The sequence below is a fragment of the Syngnathus typhle genome, linkage group LG14 (assembly GCF_033458585.1).
Source record: "Syngnathus typhle isolate RoL2023-S1 ecotype Sweden linkage group LG14, RoL_Styp_1.0, whole genome shotgun sequence".
NCBI lineage: Eukaryota > Metazoa > Chordata > Actinopteri > Syngnathiformes > Syngnathidae > Syngnathus > Syngnathus typhle.
Genome location: NC_083751.1, coordinates 4556948 through 4584591, shown reverse-complemented (window position 1 = coordinate 4584591; position 27644 = coordinate 4556948). Strand labels below are relative to the sequence as shown.

Sequence of the window (27644 nt, the reverse complement as noted above, 5' to 3'; positions counted from 1 at the left end):
GTGTTTGAATAATAACACAACAACAAAAATAATATACCATGTGCATTTCGATTCATCGATGTTCAGTCGACCGCCAATCTGACGTCTTTCAATCTCCACAATTATTTCCACCAAGTCGGCATTTTTTAATTAACCAAGCCTCCGTAGGTGCTGCTGTTATGGTGAGCAACTCGGCCCCGTCGCTCGCCACGACTTGTTGCCATTAAACGCCAAGCGAGGCGGGGAGCCTAAGCGCTTCCTGAGGTCGCCGAGCCAACACGGGTCAGCCGGGATGGAGGTTGACAAATATTTACTCTGAGACAACAGAGGAGGTGGGATGAGGGAGGGCGCCTTCGCGTGGAGCGCACGCGTAGCCAGCGTTTGCCATCTATAGGTAAATGGAGGCTGACAGAAATATCCACGGCACGGCGGCAGCTAGCCATGCGCCGCATTGGCACACGCACCCAGAAAGAAAGGAGAGGACAACACACACACACTTGTACACACAGACACACACAAATGAAGCACGACGACAAAGGCGGTTAACAACACGTACAAGAGATGGAAGGAGAAAATGAAGACATTTGTGGAAGGAGGAGAAGATGTCTCCAAGTATTAGTCAGTGGCAGGAAGGTGGAACACGCTTGCCTCCCTTTGACCCTCTTTGGCTCCGCCCCTCATACCGCCCCCCCCCCCCCCCCCCACACACACACATAGACTGAGCGTGAAGGGGAGGGTGGTGAACGCATAGTGGCTCCTAAATCAGAACCAGAAGTTGAGACAAAGAAATGGAGCTGTTTGTGCACGTGTGTGTGCAGGAGAGAGCGAAAGAGGGAGAGAGAGAGAGAGAGAAAGAGAGAGAGCAATAAGAAAGAGAAGAGAGAGAGACAGAGAGAGAGTGGGAAAAGTGTGTGCGTGTTCTTGTCTTTCGGTGTTTGTGGTGAAAGTTGGGCTGATCTACACAAGTAGCGTGGTTAAATGTGTGTGTGTGTGTGTGTGTGTGTCTGCAAATGGATACACTTTTGACATGTTGAGTGCACAACCTGAGACATTTCTGTACATGCACAGAGCAAGCAATGCGCCATGCAAAACAGGGACACACATGTTCGCTCCCCCTCTTCAATGATTCATCTAAATATGCTAGGGATCACAGAACGGTAGGAAGACTGCAGCTACTCACACACACACTGCTCCCCCTTCCCCATGCTCCAAAACACACACGCAAATTTCATTCACTGTTTTGTCCCTCGAGCAGTGCCAGAAGGCTGACAACGCACACACACATACACACACAGGTACGGTAATGCAAAATATTTGAGCCCTATTGACCATGCCATGTTCTTGCCATCAGATCACAAAACCATGGAGTGGTATCAGTGACTAGAAGGTCCTCTGTGGTACCAGAGGGAGTTCAAAACAGGAGTTCAGAACATTTCTTTGGGGTAAGGCATCAATAGATGGTCGCCATACATTCCACACTATATTTCCTGCTATCTATTGATTGACTCAACTGCAGAGGTTCTTGGATTGGAGGAAGCAAAGCTTATTAGCACCCAGCAAAGCACGTGTGCCGACATTTACATGCAACGGAGGAGAACGGCGTGTGCGTATGACCCTGAGAAGATGGCGGGCACCCCCGTCTTACACGGGCACCTCCTGAGCCACCCTCCTCTTCCTCTTTATGTGAACGCCACACAAGCCCACCAGCAGGCCGCACAACCCCATGAGGAGAAATGGGGTCGTTTGCCTGCGTTATCTCCTTTTCTCAACACCGCACCACGCCCCTCCTCCTCTTTTTACCCCTTGCTTAACTTCCTCTCTCTCTTTCTCCAATCACCCCACCTTCCTTCTCCTCCTCCTCTTTCTTCTAACCCCCCCACGCCCCACCCCACCCCGCAGCCCTCAGCCAATAGTGTCTGGGTGTCAGGCAAGCTCGGAGAAGCTGTTGTCATGGTGACGGGGCTCCTGTCTGCGCTCTGTCCCTCAGGCATCCCACATCCAGAAAGCAGCATTGTGTTTACATGAGGAGGGGAGGAGGAAGATGGAGAAGGAGGAGGGCTGGGAGCAAACTGCTCCACTTTGGTCAGCTTTTATTGTGCATGCATGCGTATGCACATGTGTGTATGTGTGTGCCCCTCAACGTCACAGACACGCAGGCATCTCACACTCCTATTCCTGGCACCTCCACCCAATCTATGACCTTTCCTGGACTCCAGTCTGCAGACGGGCAGGCTTGACCCCAGTGTAAAACCGCACCTCTTTAAACACACACACATAAACACACACCCCACTAGATCAAGTAGCCAACCCAAACCACTTTGCACCTGGTGCCACCCAAAATAAGGTTCACATAACTTTTCTCATGGAGCAGGTGCACGCTAGTAGTAGCCATGTAGCTGTTATGGAGATGATACGCTGACCAAGTGAGTAAAGGAATTGCAAGATGGAGAGAGCCTTGGCATTTAGGGTTGCCCATCTCCCGAGGTCAGGGTACTTGTGATTGATTGAGACTGAAACTCATTTGGGTGTATTACTGAACTGCAAGTTCAACAAAGTATGATCCCAGAAATGCTAGCGTCAAAACAAAATGGCTAACTTCCTGTTCAATCGCAGCTATGGCTTCCTCAGACTTTTTCAAGCATCGGGAAAAACTGCAACGCTGAGTTTTGGAGTATTGGCTCTCAAACTATTGGGGGTCTGAATTACAATAAAAAAGTAATGAAGGGATTTAAAAAGCCAGTTGTGAAGAGTGCTAACAACTTGATTATTTTGACTGTTGACGTGGCAGTCGAGCAAAGGGAGAAAATAAAAATAAAACATTTAGCATGACCTCCAGGCTATTCGTGGTTTTTTTTCCTTACTATAGCTCAATTATTTGCAGCACCTCTCCCACCGTGAGTGAAACGTAGCGTCGCAGAGACGGGACGTTCCGACGACGGCGCTACGGTGGAACAGTCGGCGCGGGTGTCTGTGTTTGGCTCCACAATGCCTTTCATACCCCTCGTATCAGCCCTCCTTTCATCAGACCACCCCCGCTGTGCCTCTACGGAGGAGGGGTCCGGTTGGAGAGGCGGATTAGCTTCCGACTGGTCCTGATTCTGACGGGGGGGGGGGGGGGGGGGCTTAACCAGCCTTGAAAAGGCAGCGAGGAATACGCAGGAGGGAGAAGAAGACTCCTTGTTGCTCATTATTTGTTTACATTGAAATATACACCAAACAGTATTTTCGATTTGGAAGTATCTCAGGCTGGGTTTCATAGATAGACTTGAATTGGTTTCGGGGCACTTGGACCTGCATAGCAAATCCAGCCAGACTGCACGTGTCAATGTGAGGACATCAGCCAAGATGAACACTGCCCAACCTCTTTTATGTAAATTGTCTTATTACCGCCGCCATTCATGTGTGATTTCAAGTGATTCCAAATAAGGAAACGAAAAAAGAAAAGAAAGGGACGTAGCCCCCCCGGCGGACGCAATCTGATTTAGCGCTCGTTGAACCTGATCAATCAGAGTTCACGCTTGCTAAAGTGAAACATAAAAGAAAGAAAAACAAGGCATTTTGTCAGAGGACAAGGCGGAAAGAATGGAAGCCAAGGGCGTTTTTGTCTTGGCTCTTGGATACTGATTGTTCGTTAATACGAGTGGAGGGTGTCTATTCAGAAGACATGCATTCACGCAGGACAACTCGACGGAAAGGAAATTAGCGGCAAAGTGGCGCTCGTATTCCCTCCCGATGCGGCGTTCCAAACGGCTCACCTGCTCCCATCCTCCGCCCCTCCCGCACCCACCCGCCGTCCCTGCTGCCCTCCAGCCTCGCAGCAAAGCGCGGAGCAATCCCTCGGCGGGTCAGCCAGATTAAACCGCCGCTGTAATCGGCTTGGCTTTCACCTCCTTGTCCTCGGCCCGAGCGAGAGATGGATGGAGGCGATGGAGGGGAAGGCGGAGGAGTTAAAGGCCGGCGGGATGGAGAAGTGAAAAGAGTGGGGAAGGAGGCAGCTAAATGACAACAAGGGCATGGAAGGGAGGGAAACAAGGAGAGCCAAAGGGGGCTAATGAAGGTCGCAAAGGGGGCAATATTAAACACGGGCTTGGGTTGCGGTGAGCTCATGATGATGAAGCGAACTTGCTGAGGCTTTGTCAGACAGCCTCCTCGGCCAATCGGAGCCCTCGCTTTGGGGTCATGTGACTGATCAACAGGTACCCCTACTACTTTTGAGATCATGCAGTTGGGAGGATGGGAGGGAAGACAAAGCTGTGATTTTTGAGCAGGCCATATGGTGGCTGAAATGGGGGAGGTTTTTTTTTTAAAAATAAATATAAATAAATGATCACTCTTCTGTCTTTTTGTCTCTCTAAAGCAGCCGACTATCAGTTTTGCTAGCTCTCCGAAATCGACGACGAGATCGGTCTTCAGTCTTTTCCAGCAATTACTTTTAACTAAGTATAATAGAACCAAATCACTTTACGATGCTAACATACAGACTATGGAGTTCTAAAGGGCCAACAAGGCCAAACAAAAACGTTAAGTGTACAACATTTGCTCACTGATGACTCCAGCATGCGTTTTGTTAATGAGCGCCATCAATAAAGCAAGAAAAGAGAACATGAAAGGCAAGTCGAGGAAAGAAAGGAAAAAACACACCCGCAACACGCACGCACGCACACACACCGACCGCCACGTTCACGCCTCACAAGAAGTGATTGATGATTTTAGGAAAGGGGGCTCTCTGACACAGGAAGTCCAGTCTGGGTCAGACCTCATCGACCATCTGCGACACACAACAACACTTTGCGGTGTTTCCTCGTCAGCACATCGGGACACGCGATACCGCTTCCTCTGGCGGCGTCACCGATCGTCGGCTTTGGGCTTGGTGCGAGCAGAGTTTTTTTTTTTTGGGTGACAGCGGCCATTACGGCGAATAATTGAGGAGCAAATGAAGACAAACGATTTGATTGCCGAGCGTGCCCCAGCAGTCAATCCGCCATCGAGGTGGCTCCCATTCACATGCATTGATCAGCTTTACAACCTAAGTAGCCAGCCAGGAAACTAAACGGCGGTGATCAATGCTATTTAACAGATTATTGAGTGCCGACTGGTTGCCCGGGACCCGAAGAAGAGGGGGGGGGCTGATAGAAAAAAATGAGAGCATGGGAGATTGGTTGCTTTGGTGATGGCGAATGTTGGAGAAATGGCAAAGAAACAAATAAAGGTCAAACCCAAATATTTTGCTTATCGATATGCCATCAAAAACTAATTTGTATTCCATTTATTTTTCCGAACATGTATTTTTAGAAGTTACTTTTCAACAAGAAGAAAAAAGCTTTATTCTTCTAACTTCTATAACAAGAATAGTCTGACAACCATTGTTTCAAAATGGCCGCCTAGCCTAGTTCATGTTGCTAACTTAAGAGTCTTTGCTGAAGATTCGAGCAGCTTTCAATCAAAATTCGACACAGCGGTGGCTGGAAAGCAGCTCTTCGGAATCAGACGCTTCTTTGTTAGCTGCGCGAGCTCGACGGCGGTTTCGAGTGGCGCGCGCGACAATGGCTCCGGCAATTACGACATTTTGACTAAATGCTCCTTCATGTGCGCCACGTGAGTCGCCGTTTTGGAATTCAATCGACGTGCCACCTGTTTTGCCACTTTTTGCTTTTCCTACTAAACAAAATTCCCATTTAGCTATGCGACGACACGAAGCCACCTCCAAACATGTTCGGCAGCATTTGGTAGCGTTTAACAGAGTAGCGCGTTGCCATGGTGACCACCCCTGCACGGGCCCCAAGGAGCCCATGAAGCAGCGTGCTTGGTGAACCAAAATGTGTTTCTCGTCAGCGCGAGTGTGTGCCGGGCACTAAAACGTCATCTAGACTCGACTTGTAATATTTGTGTGTCTTTTTTACTGGGGCTGAGATTTAAAGCAACAACAAAAATGACAACCCCAAAAAACAATCTGTTTGGGGTAACAAGAATGTGGCCAAGCTTTGGTAAATTACTATGAGAGAGAGGGAGTGCAGACTTGAATCTGGCTGTAGTAGATACGTGGCTGCGTGTATATGTGTGTGCGTGTGTTTTTACTCCCCGCGCCTTTTTCCTCAGTTCAGCAGAAGCTCATTAAATTCAGCAGGAATGGAAATCATTTCTGCACAGAGCGTGCTGGAGACAGAAGAAGATGGAGGGGAAGACTGCGTGCTGCGTGTGGGGAGCATAAATACATTTTTGTATTTATATATTTTTTAAATTAGCCGGTTGTGTTAATTTTAAATGGCGGGAAAACCAACGTATGTGTGAAATTTGTTAAAAGGGGAATTTGAAAAGGTGCAAGCAATATTTATGTTCAAATGATAGAAACTGGAATGATTTTTGTTTTGACAAAACTTTGTAAAAGAGCTTCCGCATGGGCCAAGAAAGATCTGGATGAAGATATAAATCCAGGATTTGTTTTTCCACATTTGTTGTCGGAAATGGGATATTTTCCCAAGGCGAAGGATTTGCATCACAGGAGTAAAGTAACAAAATTGCATTATTTTCTCCCGCTTGGCCCAATTTGGATGTGCATCATGGCAGTATTAGCAGGGGGGGGGGGGGGGGTAAAAATGTGGAATCGAAACAGATATGACTCCATTAGGCACAGTACTGAGTCATTTGAAAGTATATTATACTTATTTTAAAAAGGGATCAACAAGAAAAATACAAGTTACTAATTTTGAAAAGATTGGCCAAACACCAGCAAGTGTTCTGATAAGCAGCACACAAACACGCAATCTGTATGTTTTTGTGTGAAGTCATTTTATTTCCATTTGGAAAGACGTGTTTATTTGCTCAAAATGATGAGGCAACCCCTTGCGGCCCCCGCAAACCACACATTGAGAAAGCCCGTATTAAAGTTGTTTTTAAGAAATCCGACGCGCTTAATCTAGATTAGGGGTGTCCTCAGTGTCCATAAACACACGTAAAAAAAAAAAAAAAAAGTCAAGACAAACAACCAAATATAGCCAGATGGAAATATTAATAATAAAAAGGTAATCTGATGTGGTAGCAAATCAGGGTTTGCCTCCCGCCCTAGTCTTCTCCAGATGTCTCCGCTGCTTGCTGCCACAGAATATGAAGCAGACGCTAATCTGGTCAACCATGAGGAGATTACAACATACCAAAAAAAAAAAACAGCTGAGAGGAAAGAAAAGCCTTCAAAACTTCTTGCTTGGACTTCATACGGCTCCATTCAGTGAACACTGACCTTTTTTTATTTCCCTCCCCATTTTAAGAGTGCAGCGTGCTGGATCTCTCCACTGCCAAATGTCAACATTTTACAGAAATGTGTAACAATAAACACGACTCTGACCGCTCACGGGGGATGCGTCCAAGGACTGACACGCGTGTAGGCGCAATTGTGTGAGCGGTGACATTTGGGATTTTATTATTAATGCATTAGGGCCAGGGACAAATTCATAAAAAAGAAAAAAATATCTATATCTATATATATATCATTAATTTAATTTTCTATTTTATTTACATATATATATATATATATTTATATAATATATATATATTAATTTGTGTTTTTTTGCAGAGGACAAAGAATATATGCATGTGAGTATTGTTATATTTTCTGTCTCCTTGGCGATCCTACGTTATGTTCTTTGGGTTGACCATCAATTACAGGGCCAATTAGTGAGAAATCCCACAAAAAGCTGCTATAAATTCATTTAGAGAGAAACGTTGTGTGCTAAGAACAAGCGTTGAGCCAGTCGATTAATTAGGATGTAGGTGGATTTGGATGTCGGTATCAAGGCTGGTCTTATTTTTTTTTCAATGTTGTGGGACATTCATGCAATATTATAATGTACAAATGTGCGTGTTACGATCTTTGGGTCAACGATAACATTACATGTCAAATTTGAGTGAGAGCCCTTGAAAAGCCGCTATGACTACACGTCGAGAGAAATAATAAATGTCGAGAATGGGAGGAATGTCCAAATAAGAGCGTGGCGACGGCAATGGCGGAGGAGGGCGGGTGTCACCGCAGCCACGGAGGTAATCAGCGAGCCAATGGGGAGTCATTCCACTCGGAGCCAGCAGGCTTCACAAGTACCTTGAATAAAAATAATCATTACGGAGCATTAAAGGCACCGTCTGTAAATATACCCCCGGTAGCGGTAAAGAACGAGAGCCGCGGCGTCAAAATGTAGATTGCGTGAGGGTGGAAAGGCAACGGGAAAGAAAAGGCAAGAGAGCGACACAACTTGCTTTGTGTTGTCTGGAAATTGAATGAGAAATAAAAGGCTTTGTTTGACGCTCCCTCAGTGTCCTGCAGATTTCAAGGACTCCGTTTCACTGCTTAATTCAATGAGCAAGAGACAATACACACACACACACACAGAAACAGACAAGTGTGTGTTGTCTGTGTGATTACACAAAAACAACAATTAAGGCACTCGTGCACACGTGCATCCACCCATAGCGTCATTGATAGAGCCGGCTTGTTTATTTGGGTTGGGAGTTTGGGTGCTCAGCTGGTACTTGAGACTGGTGGACTGGCAAGGCTGTACGGCACACACACACACACACACACACACACACACACACACACACACACACGCGGGCATGCAAACACAGTGCCAGGTTTCGACGCCAATCACAAGCTAACCCACTTCCACTGAGAGAAGTAGTGGCCAAAGCGTAAGAGCAGAAAAGCAACTCAGGTGATCAATGGATCGATCGATCCATGCTTAAGTTCTGGCCGGATTTGCTGCCATTTCTCACAGATATCAGATTGTGCTGCATTTGCAGCCTTTATAAAAAATCAAACTATAGCAAGGCTGCGTGTGCTGAGGTTGGTATTTTTCTTTTATCGGACACATTTGTCAACTTGCGCTAATGTGGCACGCTACTAGACGCAACAAAGTTGCTCGTAGGAACTTTTACTAGCCATGTGTAGCTTTAAGATAGCAAATGCTGCTAATTGTCAAGTCATTAGCTAACGTCTGGACTTTTTGCTCACAAATCAAGATTCTCAAGAAGGAAATTTTTTTTTCAAGCAACAGGTCAGGTCACACCCTAAGTCCACAGCTCAGCAAAAATGACCTTGTCCTATAAGCCACATGCTGCTTCACCAAGTCTAAACACAAAGCTATTATTATCCCGCTGGAGTTTACCTAAAGGGATTAACTTCCTCAGCAGTGTAAATACGGAAATGATCCAAAATGTTCTCCAGCTCCGCACACTGCAAGGAGCTTCAATGCAACGATTCAACGGGTTGAAAGTCTCCCGGGGACCGGCCTGACAATCCTCTGAGCACTCGTCAATGTTTCAGAGCTAATGAGGAACAGCAGAAGTGGAGTGCTACTCCGAGCTGGTCCTCGGCAAAAGAAAGCAGGATGGCGGAAAAGAGCAGCGAATTTCCCTCGTCCTTGAAATTGACTTCAAAGTACGAGGGGCCCAAAGTGTTGTTAGCGCGGGGGTAATAAACTCATGCCAGGTTCTTGTGGCTTCTCCCCAAAAAGTTATCTAAGCAGAGTTGAAGCCATGTGAGTGTGGCTCGTGGAGCATCACGTGAAGTGCTGAGGCAGAACAGGAAAATGCGGGCACGGCAGGAGAAACACCACGGGTGACGTGATTTAACAGTGGTTAACCTTCTACCACTGTTAAGAATGTTAAAATGTTTTGTGGTTTGATTGACAGAAAAGTCAAGCGGTACCATGACTTAATCCGTTCCATGACTTGAGCTCGTAACCAACCCCCCCCCCAAAAATTCAAAGTGATTTTTACAAAAATAGCAACATTTTTGGGGTAAATGATGTGCTTGGATTACATACACTAATTGTCATTCTTTCAACAGAATTAATATTCACACTTTCAAATGGAAACACTTCATCAACCGGAGCTTCGGCGACATATTCTTTTCCGCTCCCGCCGCCTCACTTTGAAACTTCCTTCTGTCCACGTCCGTCAAACACACATCACGAGGAGCTCAGGCGCTCGCCCGAGTCGAGGATCAAATGTTTTATGGCCACTTTAAGCCGGACCACAATCAACCTACAGGTGGAGGGAATCATAAACAATATTTGATCTTCTGCTTCTGTCACTCGCAGACCTCCGACTGCAAACACACGCACGGAGCTCGAGGGCAGCACTTTGGTGCCCGCCTCAGATACATAAAGGTGTACACGCGGCATAGGACGCCGCCTGGCCTTTAAAGGGACAGCGGGAGAAAAAAATAAATGCCTGCATGGGATGTATAGGAGGGGGAGGGAAAGTTGAAAGATGGAAAACGGTGTGTAGGCAGCACTTAAAGCAACAAGAAGACATCGCCCTGGCAACTCCATTCCTCTACTGTCTCTCTCTCTTCCCCTCCCTCATCCCTCCATCCGAGAAAAAAAAAAAAAAACTACTCTGCTTACATTATGGATGTTATTATTATTCCGGCATGTCGTCATGTCGCCCCCGCTTCTCTCCTTCCCCCGAGCGAGAAAGCGGGCACTGCTGGCACCCGGCCAGATTACCCAATCAATCTCCTGTGAGAGGGGAGGCAGGGGGGGGGATGTTGCGGAGGGGAGGGAGCGCAGAAGAGAGACGAAAAGAAAAGGCAGAGCAGCGGGGTGTGTGCGTTGTTGGCGGGGAAAAAGACTTGAGAGGAATGGGAGCAGGAAAAAGGGATGGATGAGTAAATTCTACTCCCCCCCATGAAAAAAACGACAAAGAAAGAGGTGGTTCTGAGTACCTGGAGCATCAACCTGAAAAGCGTGCACGCACAAACACACAAAGGCCGGGCCATCGAGCTTGTTTACAGAGTGAGGCTCCGCCCCCTGTGCCACCTGTTACTGTGGTACAGCCTGACAAATGTTTAACCCTCCCAAAACGTCCCCTGGCAACGGCCCACGGCGCACCTCCGGCCGTCGCATCATGACATCGTTTTTCATCTTAATTTACAGGAGCTGGCGTACTGCTTCAGTTCGCTGATGTGGGACCTGAGGAAGAGTAAGTCGGCATCCGTGACGTGGAGCGTAACACGACATGAGCTGCGAGGGGTTGAGTGACACCAATGCAGACCTCCCCGAGGGTGCAACTCCTCCACAATCTGACATTGGGACTGGCAGGGAAACGGGAGTTGAGAACATTCAGTTTCTTCCATCCCGTTGGTGTGCAGTCAAAGTATTTCCGAATGCACTCAAAAGGCACTGGTGGAGCTAGGATTTTTTTTTTTGCCTTGGGGAGGGGGCATGGGGGGGCCAAGGATGTCAGTGGGTCTGTAAAAACAATTTTTTTGTGTGTGTTTTACAAATCCACAAAATTATTCAGAAAATGCTGATAAAGATCGATTCGATATTCCCTTTGGACGAAAGGCTGGAAATGTGGGGAAAAAAAAAAAGAAAAATTTGAAAATACTAAAACGTCAATAATCTGATTTGGCATCTGGGGGCTCCAACCATATTTCGGTGTGGGGGGGGGGCACAGTGCTAGGCACAGTGCTAACTATACTACCCACCATTATGGGTTGTGCTTCTACCAACTTTGCACTAAAATAATGATAACAAAATAATAGTATTAATAAAAAAAATAACACTGTGCATTTGTATTTAGCGCTGAGGCTTAAAAGAAAATCCCGCTTCACATGTGGACAAAAAAAAAAAAATCTAATATTTTTTCCTGTTTCTTTAATAGGAAACAGGATTAGATTCCACAAACGCGAACAAGGTCTTAACCATCTATTTCTAGACACTAATATCAGATTATGCCCTTGCACCTCAGCCCTCATCGTGACAGTTCTCTGCGCCGTCGTGTCAGTGACGCACTCGCAGCGTAAAACCCGCGACGCTTCCGCGGGGTGCCGACCTTGTGTGGGCACGGATCGCAGATGTTCGGGGTCGTGACCTCTGGCTGAGCCCGAGCGAAACGTCTGCAACAACAAGTCTCGAGCGCGGCGCTCCCTCAAAGATTGTTTGTCCCGTCACGATAAGCGAATGTCACGGAGAGCGCCGTTCTTCCATCTCCTTCAATGTGCGTGCGAATAAATGCGTTCTTCGTGCCTTTTAATCATTCGTGTCGACGTTGCCGTAATCAAAGTGCTTTAGAAGAAAAAAAAAGAGGAGTACAAAACGTGACTTTGTCCTCTTCTGGGAATTGAAAGTGATTAAAAACTAAGATGGAGGCAGATTGACAGAAAGACAACAGTACTTAACCCGATGAAAGCGCCCACTTCAACGGAGGTACGGTGGTGCTTTGAGATACGGGTTGAATTTGTTCCGTGACCACGCTCTTAATTCAAAACCCTCAAATGAGTATGTGTTCAAATATCTGTCGCTTAAAATGTTACGTATATCACAGAAACATCTATGCTAGTTTCGTTAGCCACTCTATGCTGTTCTGCATTATTTGTTAGCATTAAGCTAGGTGGACATCGATGTGGTTGTTTAAATACATAGCATTTCATTTGAATTCTTTTTGTTTTTATTTTGACAGTAAACCTATATGGGAGTGCCGTTAAACACTAACAATTAAATTTTTCTCTGCATACGTATGACAGTCAAACAAACACGTTGGAAATTAGAACGATTGGAATTCGGAAAGAAATGCCTCTTTAATCCTTTTGTTAAAACAATATTGTGCATCGTGTGTGTAGTCATTTGCATACCAGCATGGCTGCATTGTTATGGCATGACAACATAAGGACTTTGCAGGGGTTCCGGGAGCGTGGCCAGGCCTCCAATCCCAGCACATTCCCCTGGATTAGCTGTCAACCCATCCCCAAATCTGAGGATTAGCACTTCATATTCCATTATCTTTCCAAACTGGAGGGTCCAAAACGTCAAAAGGGGGACGAGTAGGGCAGGCTTGAGCAAGACACGCTTTCCAAAAGAGTCAAATTCAGCCAAAATACTGTTGCCAAGCAACCAAGTCAATTTCCTGGACACAAATGACTAAATGTCACATATACCGCACATGGTTGATATTTTTTTTTTTTTTACACGGAAAACAAACCCAATAAAGGACCGCCTTTTCATTTTCTATAACGTGTACCCTCATTAGGCTCACAGGCGAGCAGGAAGGCCAGAGACAGGATTCAAACTCAAACCTCCAGCGAGGCAGACGTGGTAACCACTGCAACGCCGTGCTGGCCATCATCAAATTTACTTGATGAAACTTTCCCACGTACCAGGCGGAGCGTGCGCGTGACTACTCCAGGGAGTTGCATTGCGTTTCACTCCGCCATCCGAGGGGGGGGGGGGTTAAGGGAGCCGTTATCAGCAAGGGGCCGCAAGTGGAGGCTTGATCGGGCCGCTAAGTCCGCGGGGACGGGCGAGCTCAAGTTAATCAGAGACAGACAGACCCTTTGTCACCCTGGGGATTCACACGACGTCGACCCTGACGGTTCTCCCGCGTCGTGCAAGAGGAAACAATCGCAGTGCCGTGCGCATGCGTCTCGGTTTTGTTTACTGGCCGGTGGAACCTTGAAAATTGAACACTAGCTGATGACCGGTTTGCCATTATACATATGCGTGACCAAAATGTCGAGCCATGGCAAAGCTCGGACTGGTCAGTCGAACATAATTGAGCTCAATTGGAAATTTTCTACAGCCTCCGTCGTATGGGCTAACTCTTGGGTTCAAGGTTCAAGCATTTGCTACAAAGTAGTTAAACGTGTAGCCGTGAGGTGCCGGCTAATTTCTAACCTTGGAGATGGATGGGTGCAAATAAACGAAAGGCCGACAACTAGTTCTTACTCTTCCGTCCCACTCGCTCTTCGACTGACTTCCTCAACTTCAGTCAGGTCAAAGCTCAAGCATCATCGCTTGTATCCTTGAACTCCTCTCGACTGGCATTTATTCCAATGTCCACATTTCAGCTCAAATGCACTCGCAGCTTTTTAAGGCCCGCGGAGGGGTCAACCCGGCCGTCGTTTAAGCCTTGACGTGCAGGTATCCAGCTGGCCTACCTCTCGAGAAAGGTGTAGCAAATTATATGGCATTTAGATTAATTAGACACAGTTGTCAGATTTAATTAACTACTAGGTTTAATTAACCATGTAATTAATCTTATGGTGGTCCAACTCACACACACACAGAGAGACGTGTCAGCTGGCGCCTACACACACACACACGTATGACATGCACAACAAATGTAATGTGTTGGGTTGTCAAGTGTCATACAAGAGTTTGACTGCCTACGGGCTCAAAGTGCCCGAAAGGAACGCAAAGCATAAAAATAGAAACCGTAATCCGTTTCAGGTAAAGCCAGCAGCCGACCCATTCAACGGCCTCATTTACATGGACTGACGACGTGTGAGCTCATGCTAATCATGTTACCAAGTGTGGCGTGCAAACGGTTCTAGTCATAATCGTGGTGGCGCAACACATGGAGCCGCGGCGATGCAAAAGTATTGGGACACCGGCGATACAGGATTTTACCACAACAACCCCTTGCATGAAAATAATATTGCTATATATCTTTTAAATTGATCAATAATTCATCAAGAATTTGCCAAACGATTAATTAAGGAAATATTCATATTGAAATAGGCAATACAAGAACAAAAACCCAATTTGATCAAACAGTTCAGAAGGAAATGTGGTGTCTGTGTGTGCGGGTGTTACTGATTGACCACCGCAGCTCTTCACAAGATGATGGGGTCAAGGGGGTCGGAGGTCGTGACCTTTTATCGCCACTGCTAGCCAACGCCAGCAAAATATATTTCAGAGTGCTAATGTATTTGTGTGATCAGCCAGCTGCTTTATGCGCCTTGACCTTTAGGTGGACCAATAAATAAGACGGGCCGCGGCGTGACCTTTCATCACAGGACGACGTTTCCTCTCAGAGTCAAGAGTTCAGGGGTCATTGTTGGAGGAAATGTGGAGCTAAAGTGTCTGAGCTAGTGTGATTACTCGAAACGCAGACAGAGACGAACAACAAACATTCCAATTGCAAGAAAAATCCAGGCTTTTTTTTTTGTTTTGTTTTTTTCCAGATACAATTTGGGTAACCACAGATACCTAATCATGTGAAAAATGATAGACCTGCACGAAGATTGTCTATTATCCAAAGATGAACGTCTTGAGGCTCTTCCATGAAATAAAAAGACAGAATTCCCAGATGATGCATTTTTAAAAACATCCACCTTCTCTCTCAAAAAAAAAAAAAAGAGAACCCAGGAGCTCAACCGCAGCAAAGCAAACTGTAGCACCTTGCATATCAATGCAAGAGAACCCCCGACCCCCCCGAGTGAGTGACAGGGTTTCTGCGGTGTGTTTTTGCTCGACTCACATAATCATGGAAGGCCTTGGCCTCGCTGGAATGTTCGCATGTCTCCCTCCTGTCCGGGGCGGCGCAGTACAGATCCCAGAATACGCTGCAGACACAAGGAAAAAGACGGCTGTTAAATATTGAAAAACACGCTCATATGTGCTTTTTTGTCATCTAATAGAGACACGTGAAAAGCGACAAGGACGCTTGCGATTCATCGAGGCTTTGCGTTGTTTCGCTTTTTTCTCTCCCCTTTTGTGTGTCACTTTGACAACCAAACAAACGTGGCGCAGGTTCACGCTCCAGTGTACCTTTTTTGTTACATGCACATAAAAAAAGAAATTAATACAGCCGGCAAAATAAAAGACGATCATTCGCCGTACTGGGATGTTCTTGTTAGTGTCTTCTCGAGCTTATTTCTTAAGTGCGATCAGAGTTTGGTGTTGCTTTCATGCAAACAGACGCACGTTGAGAGAGAAAAAAGCAGAATGTATTAAAGAAGCTCGGCTGATATTGTATCGCGCGCTTAATAAAATGGCAATTGGCGAAGATAAGACATAAAGCTGAAAGTAAACAATTCCTCCGCACACCGGGGAACAAGAAAAGCTTAGATGCAGCATTTAATTTCATTTCTTAACAGTGATCGAAGCTAATGTAATACCACGCGTAACAAACACTCAACCTTGTGTTTTTTTGTTTTTTAAGAACAGCCACTCTACAAACACTCTAAAGTCAACTGACATTTTTATTACTCCCAAAATTCCTTATTTTGGACTAAATTAGGAGAGATGCATCATATGTCTGTACTCGGACTTGATAAATGCTCCGATACCACACACCGATACTAGCAAATTCTGTTCTGCCTTTGGGATACATTCAAAAGATAGAATTGCATTTCTTGTTCTTTCGTCAAAATCAAAATGGATGGAGTACACCGGAAAAGGGTCACCAAATGTCCCTCCATGCTTGCCCTCACAACTCACAATATCGACCAATCAGCTGCGCTCGTGTTATTTCGTGTCCAACCGGCCAGAGCGATATTAGCTCATTAGCACCAATCCCAAATGTCTCTGTGGGCCACGAAAGGGTCCTGGCTCTAAACGGGTCCTTAATTACTACACCGAGATCAAGTACCCGGTAAGTCGGTCTCATTCTTGTCCAATTGATTTTCAATGTTCAACTCTTGAGCTGGGGGAAAATTGCTTGTGAGGCTCCCCAAAAAGTTTGAAGTAAATACCATATTGAAGACTAAAAACGGCCAGCAGGAGGCTTCTATATTTGCTGTTCTTCGCAGAGGATAAAGAATATATAAGTGTGGGTATTGTCATATCTGTCTACATGTGCTGCTTGACCATTTGTGTTCAAATATCTGTTTTAAGAGTTATAACATCGCAAACACTGACGCTAACAAAACATCAGCAAAACTTTCCTGAGGTAAGCGATTGTTTTAGGTGCACAATTCTTACAAAAGGCTCACTTATAGAAATTGGCAGACAAAGGTCATTTTCACATTTCATGGCTCAAGTGTGTCCTTTTTAACATCTTGCTTGCGCAGTTAAAGGTTTTATGATGGCCGCAATTTGACTGCAATTGCTCAAATTTGGACAAATCAAAGTCCAAGTAGCTTTCCTTCAAGAGATTATATTCAACCTCAGATGTTCCTCTTTATTTCTGAACGCTGCTTCTTTCCATTCATTCTGATGACATGTTATTTGAGGGTAATTTGAAAAGCGGTGCCAAAATTAAAGTTCTAAAAATAAAAAGCATAATAATCGTTTATAAAAAAAAATAAAAACACTTCAACCTTTAGCACTGACCTCTCAGACTTGTGACAATGTGAATTAAAATAGAAGTGTTAAGAGTATTTTTAGATGAAAGGACAGAGTTGGTGCCCTGAGGCGCTCTGCAAGCACAAGGGTGCCCTCTAAGACGAAGCTTGACGGAGCACATTCTCTGTGTACGAATTTGTGTGTGTGAGTGTGTCCCACATGACAATAAAATGAGTGTACATTATCATATCTCGATGTCGGTGTTAAAGGAATTGCAGTGAGGGAAACGCGGCCATCACAAATCCGATCGGCTCTCGTGGGAAATGAAAGGGGACGCAGAGGTTCAAGTTTTTTTCCCCCCAAAAATAAATAAAGAGCACATTGTGGAGGGAGCTTTAAGGTGCAGGGTGATCTCCTGGCCTCTGAAGTCGGGATATGTATTACCATTTGAACAGCTGACCTGAGGAATCTCATTGTCAGTCTCTGTATCATCTGTCACTTTCCTTCGGCTGGTATTATTTGGAGACTTGAATGTATCCCTTCACTGTGTGTTTCAAGGAGACACAGATGAAGGTTTATATTGCATTGTGAAGAAAAGTACAATGTTTCGAGTGGTGGCTTTAAAGCAGATTGGCTAGAGGAGTGCCTAAAAGGAGCCAACTCCATACTACATCAGAAACAAATAGATTTCTGTAAGTACAGTGGAATCTCTGAGGTCGGACTATGCGCCATATTCTCTGCTTTGTATTTTTTTTTTACATAAAACATGCACGCCACCAAGACATACCAATACAGTACATAAAACATAGTTTTACAATCATATTTAACAATCTAATTTGATGTAGTACCATTTGGCATAAAAGCGAAGCGTGGAAAGTGTCTGACTCCGAAATGCAGAAATGACATCAAGTCGGCCATCGCAAATACGTACTGGTCCAACGTATACAGATGTTATATACAGGCCTTGCCAAAAACATAAGTGAGGCGTAATTTACTTCCTTCGCATAGATGGAGATTACCCGTTACGTCGACATTTGTAGTTAATTACTATCAGCTATTTGATGAGGAGTCCAGGGAACCCTTCCTCGTTCAAGTTCTATCCAATTATCTAATCGTTCCAATCTAATGATCTAATCTTTGCCATCGTATTTCGGTACAAAGGCATGTAAAGCGATGTTATTTGAGCCGCATGAGGCGGGGCGCATTTCCGCTCTCTTTTCGAGGTGATGCAAACACGTACGGATAGTCTTTCATTACTTTATTCAAATCGGCAACAAAAGCTGGGGGGGGGGGGGAATAATGTAACACCAACATGTCGGCAAAAGAGCAGGAAGGGGGATTAGCATCCAGACTTCCAGAAGAAGACAATTACTGAAATTAAATGCCATCACGATAATTATTTGCAATTAACTGCGGTCTGACAAAGCCATCAGTTACAATGGGGCTTTTGCACTATAATAAGGCATGTAAACAAAGCCAGACGCACACAGCTTGGCAGGTCTGAAGCATAATCCTGTCTGCTACTTTGGCTAGTGGCTAGCTAACAGGCAGCTAGCAAGACTAGCCAGAAACGGACATGTATTTGGTTTGTTCATACTTAAGTTACACGCGTTATGTTCATCCGAGGGTTCCACGCCCGTGCACAACAGATGTCACGACCTTGCTAGCTTAGCAATGCCACTTTCTGCCAATCCCAATGTTTCCAAGCAAATACAACATCCAATAAGAACAAGAAGGCCATAGCGTTGTTATGATGCGATGTGTTTGGGTGTTCAGAGGGGGTTTGGAATTCAGCCGCCATCCAGCGAAAACTGGTTAAAGCAATCGATTTGAGGATAAAGAGGAGACAACTAGCAGCGGCCAATAGGGAAGGAGCTAATGACACAATCGACACCTGCAGCCCTTCACTGAGGCTTTTCTTTATCCTCCCGCCCATAACAACAGATGTGGATGAGTGACACCCCCCCCCCACTAAAAGAAGCCCCAACACCTCCCCGCTCTCTTCCTCGGTCGTATTCGAAAGCAGCCCCCGCGCCATCTTACAGGAAGAGTAGTAAGGTGCTGAGGAGGCGAAGGCTGAGGGTAGGGGGTGGGGCCAGGGTGACAGCGGGGTCGGGGTCTTAGATTTGCCTGTTTAACACAAAAGAGGCTGAAATGCAAAGAGTTAATCCATTCGGGGGTCTCTCTTCCGCAAACAAAGGACAGGCCTCCAGACAAAGGTTGCGAGGGGGCGGTGGGGGGGCATGTGGAAGGTTGGTGGCTTTCCTACCATCTGGAGCTTTTGTTTTGGGGGAGGTTTGCGAGAGGAGAGGACTTCGGGGGGGGGGGGTTGGTGTCCAATGGGTGGACCCCGCCGACAACCCCCGGGATCCCGCCTCCTCCCCCTTGTCGATCCTTGGTGTCCACGTGCTGCGCAGCCCAGACAGACGGCCCCTTAGCCATGTCGTTTACGCCACAGGCCTACCCGGCTAATAATCGGCCTCCTCTCCACCGCCCGGGGTTTGGGGAATGCGAGGCCGTTCAAACACTCTGCGTATTTGCCTTTGGTTGCTACCAACGTCCGGCTGAGCAAAGCGGAGCTCTTTAAAGACCATTATGAGCCGTGTCAACACGCTCGACAATGACAACACACACCGAGGCCCAAACAGGACGAATGACTGAAGCGCCACGTTTGCTATACGAAGCGACGCCGGGAGGCGCTTTTGGGCACGAGCGTGAATGGCCAACAAAGCGGCCGTCCTGTCGAACCTCTTATTCCGCCTCACGCTGCCCCCGTGTAGCTAACGCTAAGGATTCACAATACTCCACCTTCCCCTTTGTGTGCGCCCTTTCTGGCTACTTCCTTTTCGGAGCTCATCAAATTCCCACTTTGGAGTAAAGTTGGACAAGAATGGAAGACGAAGAATTTTCTTTTAGGTTGATTTCATTGGAAGACCACACTGTACGGCCCTTGCCTCAAAAAATTACATAACGACCAGCCTTTCGCCTACACACCGCAAAAACTGCATAGAACTCAGCTCGGCTGGAAACGCGGCTTTCTTGCTCGATCGCTCGGAGGACAACAGCGCGAGCCTGCAAGCGCGCTGACCCGAGCCAGACAGACAGACAGAACAGAACAGGCTGTCCTCTGCTTATGAAGTATTAGCCAACCTGGCGCATTTGTTCAAAGAGGCAGGATAGAAAAGAAGAAAAAAAAAAGAAACGTAGTGTCACATTATTGAACAGTGCTGCGTTGAGCGGGTAAAGAAAGTGTTTGCAAGTCAAGTCAGGTGAATGGCGGCAAAGTAAGGAGCACTTAAACATATGTCAGATGATGCACTTAGCATTCCCTGCAATTACTCCCCCCCTCCCCTCCCCACTCAAACACACACACCTAAGCGCTCTTACAGTAGTAACGTGTGTTGACATAATTCGATAAGATCTCCGAATATACATACCACCACCACGAGTGTAAAAATCCAGGAGGTTCCCCGAGTGTGATGTTCTTCTCCCATCGGATCTGAGAGGGAGACAAGAAGTTGGAGTTCACTTTGCTTTAACGTCAGTCAAACTTGAGTCGGTCAGAGGGAGAAGACTTTTTTTTTTTTCCCCCCCACCGCGCTCACACGGCAGCAAGAACTCCAGCTGCTATCTGGACGTGTAGATAAGATTCTGAGCGCGATAGTGGACAGGCTACCTGCTCCAAACACGCACTGTGACTTGGAATAGAAGTCACATCCCAAATACGTGTCATTTTTTTTTTTTTGGACTGATCCTAACCAACCTCCCTGTGGTTTGGTTTTCACGTTTTTCCCGTGACTACTAATTGGAAGTGAAAAACCAATCGGGCCAATTTGAGGCAAGGGGCAAAGAGATCACATGTAATGCCATTAGTTTATCTTCCAGCGCCGTGAACCCAGGGAATTCGTCGTCCCTGCAGAGCCAACACTGATTAGCGGGAAAATTGGTTGAAATTTGGCAGGCTCAACTTTGACCCTGAGTTCTTTGTGCATCTGGGGAGTGGATCGGAGGCTTTTGGCGAGCAACAATCTGGAGGAAGTTGCAAGATGATTTGCAAACAGCGCCAAACTGAGTACTGAGAAACATGCGGGCTCATCTAACATTTGACCCGGAAAAAAATAATCGCTACGGTTTTTGCATTGCTTTTAAACAACAAACTGTGAGTAAAATGTGGTTGATGGAAAAGAGCATTCAACTGTTCCATTCAAAACAAATCAGGCCTCAAGTCCCGCCGAGTACTCGGGGAATGTCAACTCGTACAGGTAAACGTGAGAGGACCAAAGGTTAATTGAGAGTCCAGGGGGTAGTGATCTCATTAGACAGCACCTAGCGACTAAATTTGTGTGGGAGAGAGGCAACAATAAATACACAAAATTATTTTCTCCATAAAATAAGAAGTTCCAACGCAAAAAAACTGTCATCACCTACTTAGTTAGCTGTTAAACTTTCCTTCCCTCCGACTTTTACCTTAACGCCGACAACGATGTCCTTTTTTAGCCATGTTTTTTTTTTTCTCAACGACCCGCCAGGCTATCATCCGGGTCAAAGAGTCGGTAAATGGACGTTTAGTGTTTCGTTTGGGTTTGAGCTACTTCCGCTTCAGTCGTGAAACCCCGGCGAAGGGTGAATAAGAGTCAAAAGCAAGTGAAAAGTAAAACAGGGAGGGGAGGGGGGGGGGTAAATAAACGTACTCCGGCTCTCTCTGGTGATTCATGTCGAGCCGGAGTGTAAACCTGGTAAGTGAACACTGATGAATACAGATGGCTGACAGAGTGTATCTTTTCGCAACCATTTGTCTAATACTCCACTCACTTTATGTGCTCCTGCTACAACTGCATGAACGGTGGGGTCGCGGTGAAAGGTCAAGCCGCTGCTTTTACTCGCACGTACGCTCGACTGTCGGCGTGATCCAAATACGTGCGCCGTTTGAGATGTCTACATCAAAACGGCAAAGCGGACGGGGAAAATTAAATACAACGTACTAATGACAGTGTTTTTTCTTTTTTTTTAGATATTTTTGGTATAGGACGTGCGGAATCTAAAATGAGCTTCTGAAATGTCGTAGCACAAAGCGAGCAACAACGCGCGCTTACGACGCGTCAAAGTGATCTAATTACGCAGCGTTTATAACAAATTAGGCCTAATAATGAAGGGCGGGTAATCATATCAAGAAGCTGAACCGATGCCATGTTTACATTATCTGAAATTAACAAGGAGTCAAGGGAGTCATTGTGAATGAAAACAAAGCTCGCCGCGCGTTTGCGTAACAAACATTTTTAGCATTCGGAGCTTTTTCTGTGAATGACTTTTTGCTTGCTGATGCTATTCTTCACTTATGATGACGAATGTGCATAGTGGATATAAAGGATGTGGAAAGTTTGAGAAGTGTTAATGGACATTTGTATCATTGCATTGCTTCACCCAATACGAATCCATTTCAAATAAATTCATTCATTTATTTATTTAAAAAAAAAAGGATTGAGGAATCGGATTCTATCAATTCTGAAATTAGGAAATGCTGAATTCTTATCACTTCCCATCCCTGGTATTAGCTGCCGTTTTGAAGGAAAACATTTGGGAAAAAAATATTATGCCAGACTTCATGTCTCTGTGAACAACCTGTTTACATTATGCATGACGTGAGAGTGAAGTCTTACCTCTGATAGGAAGGTCTGTGCCGATTTCTGTGCGCCAACATGAAGCAAATACTCATACACGTATAAAGCTAACCTGTAAAACACAAAGAAAGAAAAAAAAAGTGTTTTTTTATTTATTCTTATTTTGTTCAAGTGTTATTTCTCCATGATGCATTCAAATGGGCCAAACGCAACTGGTGACGAATCATCCTAGCAATAGGACGGCGGGATAACCACCATTTTACAGTATAAAGATAACATACACGACGGACGGGTTGTAAATGCGCGCCGTAAAGCTCTCCAGCTCGGAGCCAAAGAGCCTCGGTGGCACTCGGCCACGTCCCTGCGGCGTGCGGAACGCCGCTGTCGAGGATGCGAGCACAACAATGCGGAGCGGCGTGAAGAGCGCAGTCAAGTACCAGATATCAACACAGCATTCACACACCAACAAAAAAAAAACCTTCCTGCTACATCGGAGTGACGTACGTGAGCGGGTCTCGATAAGACGATATAAGCGCGGAATTGGACTTCCATGACTGAGAGGTGCGAAGGCAACATATTCGGAGGGGGATACTGAAAAGCACTTTGTGAGCACATTGGTTCCAGCGGAAGGAGCGCAAACGAGGCTTGGAGCATATTGGGAGGGGGGGCCGTCTCATCGGCCGCCATAAGGACGAAAGCGTTGTATTATTAGAGAACCGAAGGCTGTCATTCGATGCTCTTCAAAGAGGAGATGTTATTGTTTATAGCTACTTCTAGTATACCTGGAGGCCCACTTTGTCAATAAAGTAGTCCTTAAAGGCAACGTAATGACTTGTTAATTGTTTGGACAGCTATATGAATCATTCCTGGCTATTGGGAAAGAGTTGTAATTAGTCGAAAGCATGTGAGGACTATTTTCGATATTGTTTCTTGAATGGAGAAATGGAAGTGGGTCAAGAACATATCCGAGGTTGTTTTAACCTGGGAATCGTTCTCGTCTGCGGGATCGAACGGTTACCCGCGGGAGGATTGTAGCGATGAAAGTTTCATGGCAAGGCCCGATGTGGTCTGAGGGTTTCGATGCCCCGGCGATGGGCACCTGCTCCGGCGGCGATATATTATTTAGAGCCCCTCATTTGGGTCGGGAGCGCAGCCAGATGCGGTAAGTGTAAACAGACAGAGGTTGAAGACATTTTGTCAGGCTGACTGATGAAGGAGACGTGAGGAGGTGATGGAGGAGGAGATGGTGTCGGAGGGAATCTCAAGGTCGTAGCCTCCTCCTTCCGATGAGGAGAAGGAACGCTGGAATGGCTTCCCGGTGAACCCGGCGCTAATAACACACGCCACTCAGGGAGACGAGGCGGGAAAGCGCATGTAGAACATGTTGATTGTAAGATCTGGCCGTTCTGATAGATAGACAGCGGTGGCCAAGCATCTCAGATTGGATAAATTTCGATGTGTGACTTTTGTCAGAGATCATTTCATACACAGGTGGGGGTCAGATCCCATCATTTTAAGCGACCCGCACCGGTACCGCAAAATGACAGCTAGACCTCGATATACAAAAATGAAACAAAGCCACGGTACTGGCCCACTTTGACAGATAGCAAATAGTACTGTAATGTAATTCATTTCAGTCATTATTAAAAAAAAACAAAAAAAAAACAGAAAAAAAGTCATTTTTCTACTTCAATTGTGCTCTTAATTGGTTTATTACTAGACAACTTTTTGGTGAAAAAATAGAATTACTACATTTTTGCTTGAAATAGCTAAAGCTAGCTGCTATGCTCTTCCGTGATTATCTGATTTTTGTAGCGTGAAAACAGTGTCACCTTATTGGTCAGACATATTGAGCCGCAAAGACAATTATCAAAAAAGACATTTCTAAAAATATGCGATTAGTCAACATCAAATGCGAAGTAGTTGTCAACTTGTTAACTAATCGTATCAACTATATAATTAAACTAACCCTAACCTTATCAACCCTATAATTAATGTGTCAATTGCCTACTACTAAAGATTTGATGGAGCTGACATAATTTCAAGTCAAGTCAAGTTTATTTGTATAGCCCTAAATCACAAGCAGTCTCAAAGAGCTTCACATAGACAAAAATTGACAATTATTCTCAAATTTGCTTTAAATGATGAACAAATTGAAGGTCTGATCATGTCCACCCTTCCACTGTACGCTAATGCCAACAAAGACACTAAGTCGATACGAGCTCCAATCCTACGATCCACACGACATCACTAACTCAAGTCACGCTTTTGTTCCTGGACCACACATCAAGAACTACCTGGTCCCCTGAAAACACACCTGACATGCAGCCTCCCCCGGGCTGCCCCATCCTCACGTTCCCTTTCCACGACTCGCCTCCGGAGACAAGAGCTTCTCAGCCATGCTTAGCGGTTAAAGCGTAGACAGTTAGCAAATGAACTTTCGTGTCTTTGTTTCAATAATTCAGCAGTTGGAGTAGGAGAAGGGTGAGTTGAGGTGCGCTGGCAAAAGGAGGGATTAAGCACCTCGGTTTCACAGGCAGTATTATCTTTCAGCGGTAGAAAGAAAAGAAAAAAAAAAAGACTAAAGATGTGTCGCATGCATAATTGAAACCGTACCCGCCAATTGTAGCCACATAAAATCGCAAAATATTATTTCCGGAATATTAATTATTCATGGCGGTCGTATAAGAGAAGTATGGACGTAACAGTTGAAGACGCCTGAGCGACGTGGATGCTGTGATACAGTGGAGCGTGCCCGCTAAAGCTTATTCCCACCGCACACGCTGTTTATATTTGCTCGGCTTTGTTACGGCACTCCCTTTGTCAAAACAAATCAGTGTCAATAAGGCGGCAAACACGCGCTTCTGTCGCGCGACGGAAGAACACCTGCAAATAAAAGTGCCCCGTCATTTTGTTCGTCTGTTTATCACCAACACACTGGAGAGACAGAGAAAGCGGTTAGAATGATTAGCGGGAGATTATATCGCCATAAATGTCTGTTTCAGTCAAGAGCTCCCACAGCAGCTGATGAGCTGAGGAGTATTAATAAAATGATGAGACAGGGGGGAAAAAAAAAAAAAGATGTAAAATATTTGGAATATTATGAAGGGGAAAATGTGAAAAGTCGTAATGTTGTGGTGAAAAAAAAAAGATTACAGTCGAGAATAAACTTATAATTGCGGGAATTAAATCATAATATTACAAGAATAAAGTTTAAATATTGACGAAGAAAAAGTTTGGTGGGAAATTGCGAGAATAAAAATAGTATGAGAAAAGTGTGAGAAGAAGTTATGAGAATTGAATAACAGAAACAAAAGTTCAATGAAAAAGTCATCATGTCACATGACTAGAGTTGTAATGTTGCCAAAATAAAGCACAATGTTAAGAAAAATACAAAAATGTCTGAATTTTACAATACAAAAATTATGGATAATTATTACCCAATAGCGGTAATGTTAAAAGAGTAAAAGTTATTGAGGAAAAAATGGAATATAATAACAAAACAGAATATTTTCAAAACATCTCCAATGCATTTCAACGGGCATCAATTTGAATTTTATCTATTGGCCAAAAATAGCCGGGGTCAAATTCCTATCGCTGACCTCATGTTGTTCTTCCAACTCCATAGTTGAGTGAAAGTAAACACAAAATACGCTCAACTGCTCAAAGGCAAAACTAATCAATAATCAATTCCACACAATGGACAAAATTCCACAAAATTGCTTATTAGGTCCACTAAATGCACTTTAGTACCAGCTCTGCATTTGTCTAACAGAACAACACTGGTGGCCTTCGGTGCACTGATGTCAAACTGATTCATAACTTGAGAGCCAAAGATCCAATATTTACACGGTGTGCTTTACTTCAAGTGATACAATCTGACACACGCGTGCACCGGCAGCGGCGGCGGCTGACGAGCGGCGGCATTAATTGACTGTTGTCATTTCCCCGACATCGTGGCAGTCAGCCGAAGGGGTGCCGGGGCTAAATCAAGGGTTCCTTTCCCCTTTTCCAGCAATGTTTTCTCTTGTTCCTGTGCAGCTCTTTATGCCGTCTTCAAAAGGCTAAAATGCAGATGGCGGCGCCATCTGTGCCGAGTCAAAACGGCGCATTGAAAACCTGAAGATCCCCCCCCCACCACCATTAAACGGCATGTAAATACGTGGGCGGAGCTAGAGGAGGAGGAGCAGCAGAGGGGGGGGTGCTGTAAAGAAACAAACTGATTAACTTTACACTTGAAGATCTTTTAGGCCAAACAAATCTCCAAATCACACGAGAGCATGTCTGTAAACAAACAGAATGAAGACGTTTGATCGCTATCGAGGATATCAGTGAGTGCGGAAGCGTTAATTAAGAAACAAAATTCATTTCAAAGAGTTACCAGTGACGGAACAATGAGGTGATATTAATACAAAAGCCCCTGAACGGCTTGTGCTGGCTTTAATTTAATTAAATGCGGGAGAGGCGGCACGGTGGACTCGTGGTTTCCACATCTGCCTCACAGTTAGCGGTTTGGATCCGGGTTACTCGCTAAAATTTCCAACACAAACTTTCTCGGGTTGGATTTTAGCGCCGATTTCAAATCTGCCCTCCGGGTTTTCATAAAAATAACAAATGCACAACAGTAATATAATACATAGCTCCCTATGGGTCCATTTTGGGCTTTAACGATTAACGGTAGGCATTAAAAACGAATTGGAGACTCGGACTTGGACTTCAAGGCGACCCGTCATTTGTGTCTGGAGAAACAGGTGACATCAGTCTTGTTCAATTGTCTGCCCGCTGGCGCCCCCCTTTTACAATATGTGAATATGTAAAGAGCCGTATGAATATGTAAATAGGAGCTAATTCAACGACGCGCTGAAGCGCGCTTACAAGGGAACATGTGTCGGCCTTGCAGGGCAGGTTAGGGTGACAAGACAGGTGAGGGCGGAGAGGGCAAGAGGCCTCTGTTACCAACACACACACACACAACTAAATACAAAAGAAGCACTTTCACACACTGGCTAACTTTTAAAAAAAAGTGAACAGTCAGCCACTAACC

At 45.3% G+C, this 27644-nt stretch overlaps 1 protein-coding gene across 2 annotated transcripts in view; it reads right to left on the bottom strand.

Moving 5' to 3' along the window:
• Window positions 1-27644, bottom strand: part of ssbp4 (single stranded DNA binding protein 4) — a 53249-nt gene that overhangs the window by 22587 nt on the left and 3018 nt on the right. For both annotated transcript variants that reach the window (XM_061297197.1, XM_061297196.1), the window contains exons 2-4: window positions 22640-22712; window positions 20420-20481; window positions 15235-15319 (exon numbers count right to left, since the gene is read on the bottom strand). In XM_061297197.1, the coding sequence (XP_061153181.1) occupies window positions 15235-15319; window positions 20420-20481; window positions 22640-22712 (220 nt within the window). The remainder of the gene's footprint in view (window positions 1-15234; window positions 15320-20419; window positions 20482-22639; window positions 22713-27644) is intronic.